The sequence below is a fragment of the Portunus trituberculatus genome, chromosome 11 (genome assembly GCF_017591435.1).
Source record: "Portunus trituberculatus isolate SZX2019 chromosome 11, ASM1759143v1, whole genome shotgun sequence".
Classification (NCBI taxonomy): Eukaryota; Metazoa; Arthropoda; class Malacostraca; order Decapoda; family Portunidae; genus Portunus; species Portunus trituberculatus.
The window spans coordinates 3,334,446-3,348,829 of NC_059265.1; the positions used below are offsets into that span (position 1 = coordinate 3,334,446).

Consider the following 14,384-nt stretch of genomic DNA (forward strand, 5'->3'; position numbering starts at 1 on the left):
AGTCCTTCACAGGACAGAAGAGGAAGGCAGCAGAAAGTAAATCTGCTGCTTATGGCAGGTGTGCCAAACAGCAAAAACAATTTCGCGATCAACTGGCCTCAACATTTGAGGCCCTTGCAGAAAAGCGGGACAACGCTGGACAGCATAGCCTCCACTGCCAATAAAATTGGGTCGGCAGCTGACAGAATGGCATCTGCCGCAGAAAGAATTGCTGCAGCCCTTGAAAGGGTAGCAGGTATGCACCAACAACTACCATAAGCTAACACTGGAGAAAATAAAAATAAAGAATACCTTGAAGTGTAGCATTGTTATTTTATTTTATACTTGTACATTTTAATTCTATCTCCGCAACACAACCAAACATAAAAACATTACATTGCCCATTGAGGTGTACATTTCTCTGTATATGTCATCTCCCACTTAGAAATTATACACATAAATATATATTGAAAGAACAGATGGAAAGTTTATCAATAAAAGATCATAAACTATTGTGATATAGCACAAACTGGTAGAGTTCTACTCAGAATGTTAAATCCAACAGCCATTCCCTGCCACCCCTGGCCTAAAACCACCTTTCGATAAGCAACCGTCTCTTGTTAGCACCCTCCTCAGCACCATCAACTGCCATTTCACCACCATTTATATCATCATCATCTTCATCGTCAGCAGCAGCAGCAGCAGCATGTCTAACCTCATTAACATCATTGTCATCATTGCCTTCTGGGCAGCATGGCTCATCTACAAGTGGATACCGCCTTGAAATAGCAATATTATGCAATATAGCACATGCCATGATAATAAGCTTTGTGGTACCAAGCTTGGTCTGCATTGGAATACTTAGGATTCCAAATCTTCTCTTCCACACACCAAAAGCCCTTTCTATAGTATTCCTAGTTCTAATGTGTGCTGCATTGTATCTCTCTTCTTTTTCATTTCTAGGATTTAGTATTGGAGTTAGTATAAAAGGAGTACATGGGTATGCACTGTCACCCAACAGATGCCCAGAATATCCTCCATGTTCAAGCTTTGTGTAAATTCTGGAATTTTCAAAAATTCTTGCATCATGTGTGAAACCAGGCCAACTACATACAATATTTGTAAACCTTAATTTTGCATCACATGCACCCTGCACATTTAGGGACATAAATCCCTTCCTACAGCAGTACTGTTCAGGATCATCCCCCCCAGGACTTTTGATTTTTATATGAGTTCCATCAACACAGCCAATTACTCCAGGTAGTTGAGCAATCCTGTAGAATTCATTGACAATGGCATGAGTCTCTTGATGATCAGGGAAGTGTATGTGGCGTGGGGCAGTTGAGGCAATTGCTGTTGCAATACGCCTCACAAATCTGCAAACGGATGCTGCCGACATCTCTGCACAATCTGAGAGCGTGATTTGGAAGTTTCCTGTCGCCATGTAGCGAAGCGACACAAGAAGCTGCAGGTACTGCGGCACACTACTTCCTGCAAAGAGTTTATAAACTTTTAGGAAGCAGAAAACTTTGGGTCTGGCTACTTGAAAAGGACAATACATAAACAAATTTGCTGGTAGATATTAAGATAGATAGACTGATACATATGTCTAACATTAAAAAAAAATTTCTAAGTGTGCGAGTCATAGAAAGTGATGGGAGCCTCTGATACAAAGGTACATGCATCAAGAAATCAAAGAGCTTGGAAGGGATAGCATTGGTAGAAAACATTTAAGCAATAATTAAGCATAAAGTAATACATACTGTATGCAAAAATGGCATCTTAATGTTGATAGTTATACCCATCCCCTCACTCATTCCCTTAGATCTCCTTATACACCCAGCCGCCAATGAAAGTGGCGCGCATTATAAACAAACCCGTATCTCATAGCGCGGGAAGAACTGTAGCTCATTTGAAAAGAATGTGGCTAATATCTAGAAGTGGCAACATAGGCCGGTTCTTTAAACATCTATCAACCGTCACACTTCAAAAAATTATCACTCAGTTGTCACTTGCTCACGTAAGGAAGTACACTTGCTTACCCGCTCCCCGCACAGTGTGTCAGTTTTCTTCGTTCTCTTTCATATTGGTGTGGAAACTTAAGTGTCAATGGCACGTAAACATCAAATATCTCCAGTCAATATAGCCCTTATTGACTCACTCCGGAAGGGTGGTTTTGGCTCTAAGCATATTTCAAAGGAGACAGGACTCCCACTAAGAACAGTACAACGCTGGTTGAAGCGATGCAGAGACAATACCGGAAAATTAGCACCAGTGAAGAAAACTGCCCCTGGACGCAGCCGTATTTTATCAAAGAGGACACTGACACTGATTAAGCGTCAGCTAAGTGTCTCGCCATTCCTCACAGGAAGAGAAATTAAACAAAATTACCCTGATCTGCTGACACATGTCTCCATAAGGACAATACAGCGGCGGACACTGGAGGACCTCGACATGAAAAGTTACCGTGCTGCAAAGAAACCACTGCTTACACCCGCCCACAAAGCTAAAAGAGTCAGATTTGCTCAGGACCATAAAGACTGGCCATTAGAGAAGTGGAGAAGAGTAGTGTGGTCAGATGAGAGCATGTTCTATGTGACAGGAACACCACACAAAAGAGTACGCCGACCAAGAAACTCGGACAGATATGACGAACGGTACACTGTAAACGCAGTTAAGCATCCCTCCTCTGTGATGGTGTGGGGGTGTTTCAGCTACTTTGGTGTTGGCAACTTAGTTATGCTTGACAAAGGAGTGTCAATGAACACAGAAACATATCTTGACCTGCTGCATGACAATCTTGAAGAGTGCTTCGACAAGTGTAACGGTGAAACCTTCATGCAGGACGGTGCGTCATGCCATACGGCCAACATTGTAAGGAATGGTTTGGCATGTGTGAACTTAATTATTTTGAAAGTTGGCCAGCAAACAGTCCAGACCTAAACCCGATTGAAAATGTGGAGTATGATGAAAAGAAGCTCCAGGATCTGGACACGAGCAGTGTAGCGAAGCTCAAGCAGGCGGTCGTGCAAGTGTGGGGAGAACTGTCACCTACATATCTGGAAAAACTAGCAGATTCTGTACCACGTCGGTTGGAATCTGTCATAAAGAGGAAGGGAAACAGCACAAAATATTAGGTAAGGTAAAGAAATTATATTTTTGATGATAGTAATAGATGATTAAGGCAAATTTAATGGTATGCATGGTACGAAAAAACACAAAAACAACACGCGCCACTTTCATTGGCGGCCAGTGTACAACCGCACCAAAAGAAAAAAAATAAATAAATAAAAAAAAAACAGCAGAAAGGCTTCAAGTTCCCTCACTTCACCTCATTTAATTGCCTCCGATACGGTGGCAGATAGGTAGAACATATGTAAGCATCGTTCTATAGTAAACTTAAGTAATGATACATATAAAATATAATTACTGTTATAGATTGTCTTACCTCTTCCATCTCGTATTCTTCCCAAGTAGGGTGTGATCTCTTCAAGCACATCCCTTACGCCATCCTTTGATAGTCGATACCTGTTGGGATTTTCAATCTTTCATAAATGTTCCACAAAAAAAGATGCCAGTATATAATTATAAATAGATAGAAGCATATAACTACCACGAGTGGGATAATTACCTTTGGATGAATTCCTCTTCCGTGAGGTATACCATTGGGTCACTGCGATCCCGTAGTACTGTACGTGGTAATCTCAAGCGCCGAATTTCTTCTATTTCCTCATAGTCAAGTTCTTGTAGGAGATCAACAATGCCACAGAAAAGTTCTAAGGCCTGAAATAGGTAATACAGGATTACATATACACTTAACTGTATTTAAAACAAAGTAATGCATTAAGTATGTGCTTCATGTACAGGCATGTACAGGCAATTATACTAATGATGATAATAATAATAATAATATGTAATAAATGACAATGTAATTATCTTAACCTAACAACAAATGATTATAATAATAGTAAATTAGACTATCATGTGGTAATGGTAAATCTATAAACCTCACCTTGCCGTAAGCTAACCTAACTTAACCTTGCTTTGACCTAACCTGACCTAATCGGGCCTATTTCAAGACAAAATAGTTTCAGAATATTATATTGGTAATAGAAAAAGCGCAACTCCACCATTATCCACGTCCCTCCCATTCACCTTGTTTCCCCGGTCCTTCTTCACAGCTCTTTCACTTTTAACAGCGTTTACATCGCTCCCTCTCTCTCTCATGTATATATGTTTATCTGTTATGCTTTTCCACTGTTATATTAAACAAAAATAACCTAATTTTAACCGGGGATGAATCCCTCTCCTCCCTCCACGGCATATCAAGCTAACCTACTAATCAGCGGGGTTGTGGTGTTTACAATCAACCTGTCATACCTACTGCTGATAGTAGAGGGACGTGTGAGCTTAAAACCTTTTGTAAAAGGGCCGAAAGTGCAAAATAAATAACTGGAATTAATTGTAGTACTATGATGAGGCGTCGTAGTAACTTTCGTTTCTGAGAGTGACGGGTGGTTTAATGATTTCACTTCTAACCATGCTGCAACATTCGGACACTCCTTGCATGATGCTCCTTATTTTGACTATTTTACATATATTTATATATCATACGTACCATTATTACGAAGTAATTCCCAGCTTGGTGCAGCTCGGCAGATGAAGTTTGTTTTGCTTGTGACGCGCCGCAATCCCAGCGCGACCATGCATGTTGTCTTAAAACATTTTACTAGTGATTATAGGGTTACTGCTTTGAAAGCATAGAGAAATACTAACAAAATTAGAAAAATAACATATATATTGTTTATTCTGAAGCGATTTTATACATAATGAATACATTTCTTACATTTCGTCTTTCTCTTTCGGGTGGGTATCCTTGCCCGACGTTGTGTGCTGGGTCAACACCCGAATGTTCCAATATTGTGGGATCCTAGCCAGGCACAGAACCGCGTCAGATGCTTTTAAGAAATCGGATTCTGTGTGTCCACCTAACTTACTACATGGTATCCCAGGATTACACTGTTTAAGAAATCGGCCGTGAGTGAGGGAAGAATGACTGCCAGGCTGCCCGGAACTCCTCCCCCCCCCTGACCTTGGATCGCCCATTCCTGTAATGGACAAACAAATTAACAAATGAATAGATTATCTGCACATGTACCGCGCCACTCTGTCCTACAATACACACTTCACTGCCTCAATCAGCCTCTCACTCGCCCCCCTCTCTCGTTAACACTTACACTCGCTTACACCCTTCTCCCTGCGTCTACGGTGCGTAGCTTATATAATTCCTATGTTAGGCCCCATTTAGAGTATTGCATACAGGCCTGGTCACCCCACTATAGGCAGGATATCAACATGTTAGAAGCAGTTCAGAGAAGAGCAACTAGGATGATACCAGCATTAAAGCGCCTGGAGTATAGAGATAGATTAAAGGAATTAAACATGTTTTCATATAACATAAATAATAGGATAACAAAGGGCCACCAGGGCCCATCTAGGTCATCCTGTATCAATCGCACAGCGACCTCGTCATCAGTACTTAAAGATACACTTACAAGTACACAATACATTATATACTAATTCTAAATATTTGGCCCATTAACAGGGCTAAGTCCTGCAGCGAACTCCTCTACAATCTGTGATCCCCATACATGGGGATCATGTCTTGTTTAACTATAGTAAATTTCTTATAAAACTATCATGCAGTGCTATACATAATTATAAATCTAATAAATTGAAGTGCTTATCTAATCTGTTTTTAAACATTGTCAAAGTAGTGCTATTTACAACCGTCTCTGGCAATGCATTCCAGAAGTGTACCACCCTATGACTAAAGAAATATTTTCTTCTATCTAACCTGCAGCCTTGCTTTCTAATCTTCCTGCCATGATTTGTAGTCCTACTTCCCTCTAAGGTAAAGAAAGATCTCACATCTATGCAGTTTGTATCTGAGAACATTTGAAATAACTCTATCATATCCCCTCTTATACATCTCCTCTCAAATGAAAACATGTTTAATTCCTTTAATCTATCTCTATACTCCAGGCGCTTTAATGCTGGTATCATCCTAGTTGCTCTTCTCTGAACTGCTTCTAACATGTTGATATCCTGCCTATAGTGGGGTGACCAGGCCTGTATGCAATGGTCTAAATGGGGCCTAACATAGGAATTATATAAGCTACGCACCACTTCCTTACTTTTATAACTAACATTTGTATTTATAAAAGCCAGGATCCTATTTGCCCTATTTCTTGCTTCTAAACATTGGTTTGAAAATTTCATAGTCCTGTCTATCACTACTCCTAAATCCTTTCCTTCCTCTACTGCCTCTAGCCAACATCCCTCCATCTCATAGTTAAAGTTTGTGTTGTCGTTACCTAAATGCATAAGTTGACACTTTTTAGAATTAAACTCCATCTGCCACTTGTCTGCCCATGCTATGAGCCTGTCCAGGTCTCGTTGTATTCTGTAATTGTCCTTTTCACCTTGTACTGCACATGCACATATATGTGGTGGTGATTCCTGCCCTTGTTGCGCCCCATATTGCCTCCATAGATACCTTATGCACCCATACACCTTCCATTGTTAACCCCATCTATAAAGAAGCGATGCCTCCAACCAGAAATGCAAAAAGGTGTTCTTGAATTAAAGCTTGAGGTTGGCTTTAAAGCTTGAGGTTGGCTAATGTTGGCATGAGCAAAATGGCGAAACCTACAGAGCTTCACCACCTTGCCCTTTCTGCACGAAACCATTTTTTTGTGTTAGATTTTGGCTTGCTTTGAATTAAAATAGCACTTGTTTTTTGCGCAAATCAAGCCATTTTTTTTACATCCCCGAAACATCATATGATTTGCATCAACAAACAAGTGGTAAATGAATTAAAAACAAGGCAAAATTGAACACAAAAAATGAGTTTGGTCCAGAAAAGAAGGTAACCTAACTAAACCTAAGGTAAGGTAACCCAACCCAACCTAACCTAACCCAAGCTAATCTAACCCAACCCAACGCAACCTAATTTAACCTAACCTAACCTAACTAAAGATAAATTAACCTAACCTAACCCAACCCAACCCAACCCAACCCAACCCAACCCAACCTAACCTAACTAAACCTAAGCTAACCCAATTAAACCTAACCTCAGGGGCCGTCGTGATTGGTGGAAATAATTATGCTTTTTTTTTTCCTTGGCCGCCGCTTCAGTTTCAAAGAACAGAATCAATCAGCGTAAACAATTAAGCGCATGCTCAGACAATGGTGTGTCAGGAGCCCGCCGAGCCGCCGCGAGCGCCTGACACCATCAGTGTGCGGCAGGGTTTGATGTGGGAGGCTATTGTCACGGCTCATCACCAAAACACGCTTAAATTTTAAAAAATCTGTGTCGCCATTCAAAAAGGTTGCACCTAGTATATATGGGGTTCAAATTACTCATAATCAGGAGCTCAATCTCTTGAGGTGGGTAAAAAACACGTAGCTGATTGTGGTGAAACTCTGCAGTAATACCCTAGATTCTTATACTATTACTACCACTACTACAACAACTACCACTATTCCAGAGGTGCACCATGGCTTGCCACAAGGTCACAACTGGTCCCTGGAGAGCCGCTGGTGGTGACGGGTTGCCTGTGCCCTCTCTGCGGCAAAACTCCACACATACTCCACTCACCAAGTTCCAGAGGAGAGGTGAGTGTGTGTGTGTGGGAGAGGTGTCTGCAGGTGTGTTGTGAGTGTGGTGGGTGTGTAAATGTGTTTTTTGTATGTTTTTGTAATGTCAACTATAGCTACCTATGTATAGTGTTTATTGTTTTGGTGTGGGTTGGCTAGGGTAAACTTATTGTGGGCATTTTCCAGGTGTGATTTAAGGGTTGTTTGTGGAGTGCAGGTGTGTGTGTGTGTGTGTGTGTCTGTGTGTGTGTTTTGTTGTGTGATGCAATATTTTAGGTAATTTTGGGTGCATTTTGGTTAGGTAATGTTTGTCCTGTTTCCTCCATATCTCCCTCCACAGGTTACCTCCAGGCTTTTCCTTCAGTAGACTATTTCCTCCATGTTTCCTCCACCTTCCCTCCAATTTTGAGTCTCCTATCTCACTTCTATGATAGTCAAAATAGTACTTTTCTAAATCTCACTTCAAAACCTGACAATTTTTCTCATTTTTCCCTCCGCCACCTCCTTTTCTTTCCTCCATATCTCCCTCCACACACCAAGCTGTGTACTGTGGTGGTGTGTGCAGGTGTGGGAAAGGTTTCAGGTGTGGGAATGGTGTGTGCAGGTGTGGTGTGTGTTTGGTGAGTGTGGGGTGTGTGAAAGCATTTTTTTTCTTACAATTTTGTCTCATAAACCTCATTTTTTCACTTGTTTTGGCCGGAAAATATTAGTCTACTTTTTAAATCCTCCTATTACTACCACCACCACCACCACTGTCCAACCACACCCACAACCACCACAAACAACCAACATTACCACATCAGATGCTCACAAAACCACACCATTTCACTACCACCACCTCCTCCCTACAGGATCACCGGCCGTACTAAAGGAAGTGGCTCTATGTAGGGATGGAACATGGCAACTGCACCAGCTGGGACACACCTAGCCAACTGTGAGTATTGAAGGCTGTTTTAAGGCTGTTTTGGGTTGTTTTAGGGTGTTTGAAGACTTTGAGGGTGTTTTAAGGCTGTTTCAGGATGTGTAATGCTGTTTTAGAGTGTTTTAAGGCTGTTTCAGGATATGTAATGCTGTTTTAAAGTGTTTTAAGGCTATTTTAGGGTGTTTAAGGCAGTTTTAGGCTGCTTTAAGGGTGTTTAACCCATTAACACCCAGACCTATTTCCCGTGTTGAGATTGTAGTACTTTTTGGCAAGCTGTGTGTTTGTAACCTAACCAAGACATGCTGAAGGAAAAATCATGATAACTTGCGTCAAAGCCTAAGTGAGTTGCAGAGGGTGACATAAATGATCCAGCAGGCGGATCAGTTAGCGTCTCGGCCCCATTGCATATACTTACCTTAGTAAAGGAAAAAATCCAGGTTTCTTTACTTTTTTCGTAGTATACTTAGCATCTGCGTATTTTTCTAGTTACAAATTGGGCTAATAGTAATGTTTCAAATTTGTTCCTTTTTATTCATAAATTGTACATGAGCAAAAATGAGTCCTAATACTTGGCATACACATATTTCTCTTTTATATCACTTTCTGCTGCACTGCTGCTATTCATCCACAAAATATACATTACTGTATTTGTTGCTATGAACATTCGACCTCATATTCATGTACGTGTGTGGAAATTTGCAAAACACTCCATGCACAGTGCGACGTCACACTTCAACAGTACAGGTCAAATTTGTAGCAATAACCCTCATCACCACAAAGCGACCTCAGCTTGTACCCAAACCTGATGGATGGGCTTCCCTATGATCAATTGCTTGAGGCCATCATGACCATAGTATCTCACCATCATTTCATCAACAGATAAAGTCTTATGGAACACACCATACTGCTGGAATGAAGAATTTAGCATATCAATCAGGGGCCGGACTTTGAAAGCCTTGTCTGTGCAATCTTGTGGGCGACTGTTGTTGTCTTGTACATGTAGGTACGCTTTTATCTTCAAGTACTTGTTCCTGGATAGAGCTTAATTGTTTGACAGTATTTTGAGCCACATCATCAGCATCAGACCAGTAAAGTGGTTCGCTAGGAAGAGTGACGTACCCAGAATAGATCAGGAAGCCAATGAAGGCTTTTGGTTCATGGTCTTCCAAGCTAAACAGGGGATCATTTTTCACTGTGTGTGCATAACGGATTGTTTCTCGCTTTATGAGTGCAAAGATGTCGTCGGTGAAATATCCTCAAAGATGTCAACTGGTGTGTGACCGTCAAGTTGTTGGTGCAGTTTGGCCTTCAGCTTCTCGGTTTGGTTTGACATCTCACCCCACTTGGAGTACCTTGGTATCATGTGCCTGGAAGTAGAAACAGCACTTTAGTAAATATTTAGCATTACATGCATTTCCAAGTTAAAACTCCAACAGTAATGATGAAAAATCAATGAATTAGTGTTTGAGTAATTCTGGCCACAGACAAATACCTGAGTAAACATGACATAAAGAATCTGGTGAATACACGTTAATCATCATCATATTACTTTATTAACACAAAACATGACATAATACTAAACAAATAACTAACGCTAACCTTCTTACTCCACACTGGTGTATCAACACAGTCCAGACGTCGTTTTTTCTTCATTCCTTGGCCAGGTTTGTGTGGTATGAATTTCAATGGCACCAGGGACATCTTTTACCATTGGTATAAGTGTATTATCATCATCAACTTCATCCTCATCACTTAGATCATCATCAGGAGGAATGTTCACCAAGTCTATTATTACTTCTGCATCATGATCAACGTTGAACTCCTCACTACATAACAAATGTGTAGCTTCTTGCACACTGAGGCATTTCACAGGAGCATTAGACATATTTCGCAGCTGTTGAGCAAAATAACTTTTCAAGCTAGTAAGTATATGCTCTGTAAAGTATTCATTCACAATATCAGAGAATCAGGAGGATGTATACAGTACATCTACAGGCAACTGTGCTGCTGTGCTGCTGTGAATCTCACACTGGGTGACTGATAACGGTTCCGCCCAGTGGACCATATTTGTCACCTCTAATTGTAGTGAACTTGCAATTCGGTAGATGGTGTGATAGGGCAGATCATTCAACTGACATGTCATGTAGAAAGTGTTGTGCTTGTATAGTGAAAAGGATCAAGAAATATGACATACACTTCATCACCATTTTTTACTGAACATGAACAAAAAATTCACAAAAATTCAATCCTCCTAATGACGTGACCACTGGGGAGATTTGAATGTCGTTGCTATAAATAGGTCCTCCCACTTCTGCTTACTGTAAGAACACTTTTCTAAACTCAATTTGCTCAGCATGTTTAAGATACAGGCCATCAAAGACAGATCACCAAACATGATCCACTGGGCAGTAATTGGTTAAGGCTGTTTTAGTGCTTTTTAGGGCTGTTTAAAGGCTATTTGAGGGTGTATTAGGATGTTTAAGACTGTTTTTGGCTGTTTTAAGGCTATATTAGGGTGTTTTAAGGGTGTTTCAAGGTATTTTAAAATTTTTGCTCCTGAGGCGATGAAGTAATGCACGCCATCGCTCCATCAGTGCTTCATCTACTCGCTTTGTGTGTTTTTTATGGTTCAGTGACAAAGTGACTAACTGTTTTCAGGGACACTGGGTACGGTGGCTTGGGGGGAGGGACCGTGTGGCCTGAGGGGAGGGTGGTGGCCGGCGGGCAGTGTGTTACTGACCAGTGTGGTGTAATGGTGTTGTCATTGTCACCCTTGAGGGATTCTGAGGGTGAGCTGGCTCTATTAGATGAATTACAGGATTCTGAGGACAATGACAGTCAATCAGAAGGCCTCATTAGTGACTCACATGAGGAATATTTGCCAGAAAAGGACAGTGAGGCCAGGAGCTCCCAGGAAGAAAGTGATGGAAGTGGTGAGGATGACAATTAAGGGAGATGGAAAGCATATATGTTGGTTTAGAAGAGTGGGCACTGTCCCCAAGAAACCATCCCGCGTGCTCGCCTTGATTCCCGGCTCCCACTTCACAGCTCCTCCACCCAGCTGATTTGACGTCACATATATGAAGCCACGCTATTGGTCAGAGAGAGAGAGAGAGAGAGAATATGAAAATGCATAAGGAGAGAGAGAGAGAGAATGAATATGGAAACGCATAAGGAGAGGGAGAGAGAGAGAATATGTAAACGAATAAGGAGAGAGAGAGAGAGAGAGAGAGAGAGAGAATATGAAAACAAATAAGGAAGGAGAGAGAGAGAGAATATGGTAACGAATAAGGCAGCGTTTCTCAATCTTTTTAGCCTTGCGTAACCCTTCAAATACATGACATGTCTCAAGGAACCCCTACACAAAAACAAAATTATATACCATATATTTCTCTTTTAATGTGATGTCAAATCCGCTGGGTGGAGGAACTGCGAAGGGGGACCGGGAATCGAGGCGAGCGCATGGGATGGTTTCTCGGGGACAGTGCCGAAGAGTGTATGGTTTTAAATGTGGACATGGAAGTGTGGAGGATGAGGAGCGGCCAGGCAGCCCTGCACTGCATGCTTCCCTCCATACTTTCTCTGTCTTATCTGATCCCTTTGCTGACCAGCGTCCCGGTACTGGTCCGGTCCTGACTGAGGATTTTTGTGGCTTTGATCCTGATGTACCAAGGAATGACATGAGTGGTCTGCACTGCTTCCAGCTCTTCATGTCAGACGAGGTGGTACAGTCGCTGTGTGCGTGGACCAGTGTCCCGGCAGCCAAGCGTTTTGTGGACAACCCAAAAATATATTACAAAAAGTTTATGGCAAAAAAAGTGGCTTCATGTCACAAGGGATGAAATGAATGTCTTCCTACGTCAGCACCCCCAACAGAACACGGTGCGGGGGGTGGGGGTTGTGCAGTGCGGGGGTGGCGGAGTCGCTGACAAAGGGTTCATGATAGATGTGCCATTTTGTAAGGTTTTCACACATAAATATCTTTTTTATTTATTATTTTTTTATTATTACTCAGCATGTAGCTAATATGTGCATTTCCATTGTGTTTTAATGGGCTAAAGAAGGCATTATGGGTATCTCCTATCTCAAAGCCCACCAACTATTTGACTGCTAGTGTTCTTATTGATGTAGTGATAATTACTCCTGCAGTGTATCACTTGTGTCACTATGTATCTTGTATTATCACTTCACTTATTCACTTATTCTCTATGTGTCACTGTCAAGCACTTCACTTACTTACCCACTGCTTCAATAACACTCTGAATTTATGGCCTCCGCACACTGAAACACTAAGGTCTCTCTCTCTCTCTCTCTCTCTCTCTCTCTCTCTCTCTCTCTCTCTCTCTCTCTCTCTCTCTCTCTCTCTCTCTCTCTCTCTCTCTCTCTAATATTAATCCAGTTTTATTTATTTCAGATTGTGTTAAGAATATGGAGAAAGACGGACCAAGGCAAGAAGAGGAGGAGGAGGAAGAAGAGGATCAGGAACAGGAACAGGAAGAAGAAGAAGAAGAAGAAGAAGGAAGAGGTGGAGGAATATGAGAAGAGGAGGAGAAGAAGAAAAGAGAAAAGAAAAGGTAAAATAATAAATTGTCATTTCATAAATATTGTCATTTCTCTATTTCTCTCTCTCTCTCTCTCTCTCTCTCTCTCTCTCTCTCTCTCTCTCTCTCTCTCTCTCTCTCTCTCTCTCTCTCTCTCTCTCTCTCTCTCTCTCTCCTCCTCCTCCTCCTCCTCCTCCTCCTCCTCCTCCTCCTCCTCCTCCTCCTCCTCCTCCTCCTGTGCTAATACTATTACTATTATTACTATCCCAGTGTGACCTGTGTGACCTCTGACCTTTTGCCGCAGGACTCCTTGGACTGCGACTTCACTGTGACCCGAGAGGAGGTGGCCACTCAACGCTGAGGTCACACGGCTCCCTTCCTTATGCAGGTCAGTGGTGTGGTGTGTGGTGTGGGGAGGTGTGGTCGGGTTAGGTAGGTTGGGTTAGCCTGGGTAAGATTTTGAAGCCTATTTTAGGCAGTTTGGCATGTTTGGAGGGTATTTTTAAACAGTTTGGCATGTTTTGAGAGCATTTTGAGACAGTTTGGCATGTTTTGAAAGCATTTTGAGACAGTTTGACATGTTTTGAGGGCATTTTAAGACAGTTTGGAGGGCATATTGAGATAGTTTGGTATGTTTTGAGGGTATATTAAGAAAATTTTGGAGGTTTTTAGGGAAATTGAAGACAGTTTGGCAGATTTGGAGGGCATATTAAGGTAGTTTGTTATGTTTTGAGGGAAATTTGAGACAGTTTAGCTGGTTTTGAGGCCATGCTAAAATAGTTTGGCATGTTTTGAACACATTTTAAGACAGTTTGGCATGTTCTAAGGGCATATTAAGACAGTTTGACATGTTTTCATGACATATTAAGAGAGTTTGGCAGATTTTAACTGCAATTTAAGAAAGTTTGACAGGTTTTGATGGCATTTTAAGACAATTTGGCAGGTTCTGATGACATTTTAAGACCACTGCTTCAATAACACTGAATTTATGGCCTCCACACACTAAAACACTAAGGTCTCTCTCTCTCTCTCTCTCTCTCTCTCTCTCTCTCTCTCTCTCTCTCTCTCTCTCTCTCTCTCTCTCTCTCTCTCTCGTGTTTTGAGGACATTTTAACCCTTGGCTTACGGTGGATGAATTTATTTTCCGTTCCCTACTCACGGGTAATTTTTGAAATATCAGAAATATCAGTTGGTTTCAGTCACTATATGATCCAGTAATTCATTATCGAGCAATGCCAAGAAATAATGACATAGCCCCGCGCCAATCTTCAAATGTCAAG

General features: G+C 41.5%; 1 protein-coding gene across 1 annotated transcript; it reads right to left on the reverse strand.

The window, feature by feature from the left end:
- Nucleotides 1–288: 288 nt before the first annotated feature.
- On the reverse strand, nucleotides 289–4,632 carry LOC123502365 (putative nuclease HARBI1). The gene is made up of 4 exons (XM_045251535.1): nucleotides 4,598–4,632; nucleotides 3,611–3,762; nucleotides 3,428–3,507; nucleotides 289–1,470 (listed from the first exon to the last, which is right to left on the reverse strand). Exons 1-4 carry the CDS (start codon nucleotides 4,598–4,600, stop codon nucleotides 566–568), a joined length of 1,140 nt encoding a protein of 379 aa, XP_045107470.1. The 5' UTR covers nucleotides 4,601–4,632; the 3' UTR covers nucleotides 289–565.
- Between the last annotated feature and the right edge of the window lie 9,752 nt (nucleotides 4,633–14,384).

Excerpts from the sequence above, each read along its gene's own strand:
- LOC123502365 (XM_045251535.1), bottom strand. Across the intron at positions 3,508-3,610 it reads GAAGAGGAATTCATCCAAAG|GTATCGACTATCAAAGGATG; the intron begins GTAATTATCCCA and ends AAATCCCAACAG. Across the intron at positions 1,471-3,427 it reads AAGAATACGAGATGGAAGAG|GAAGTAGTGTGCCGCAGTAC; the intron begins GTAAGACAATCT and ends AACTCTTTGCAG.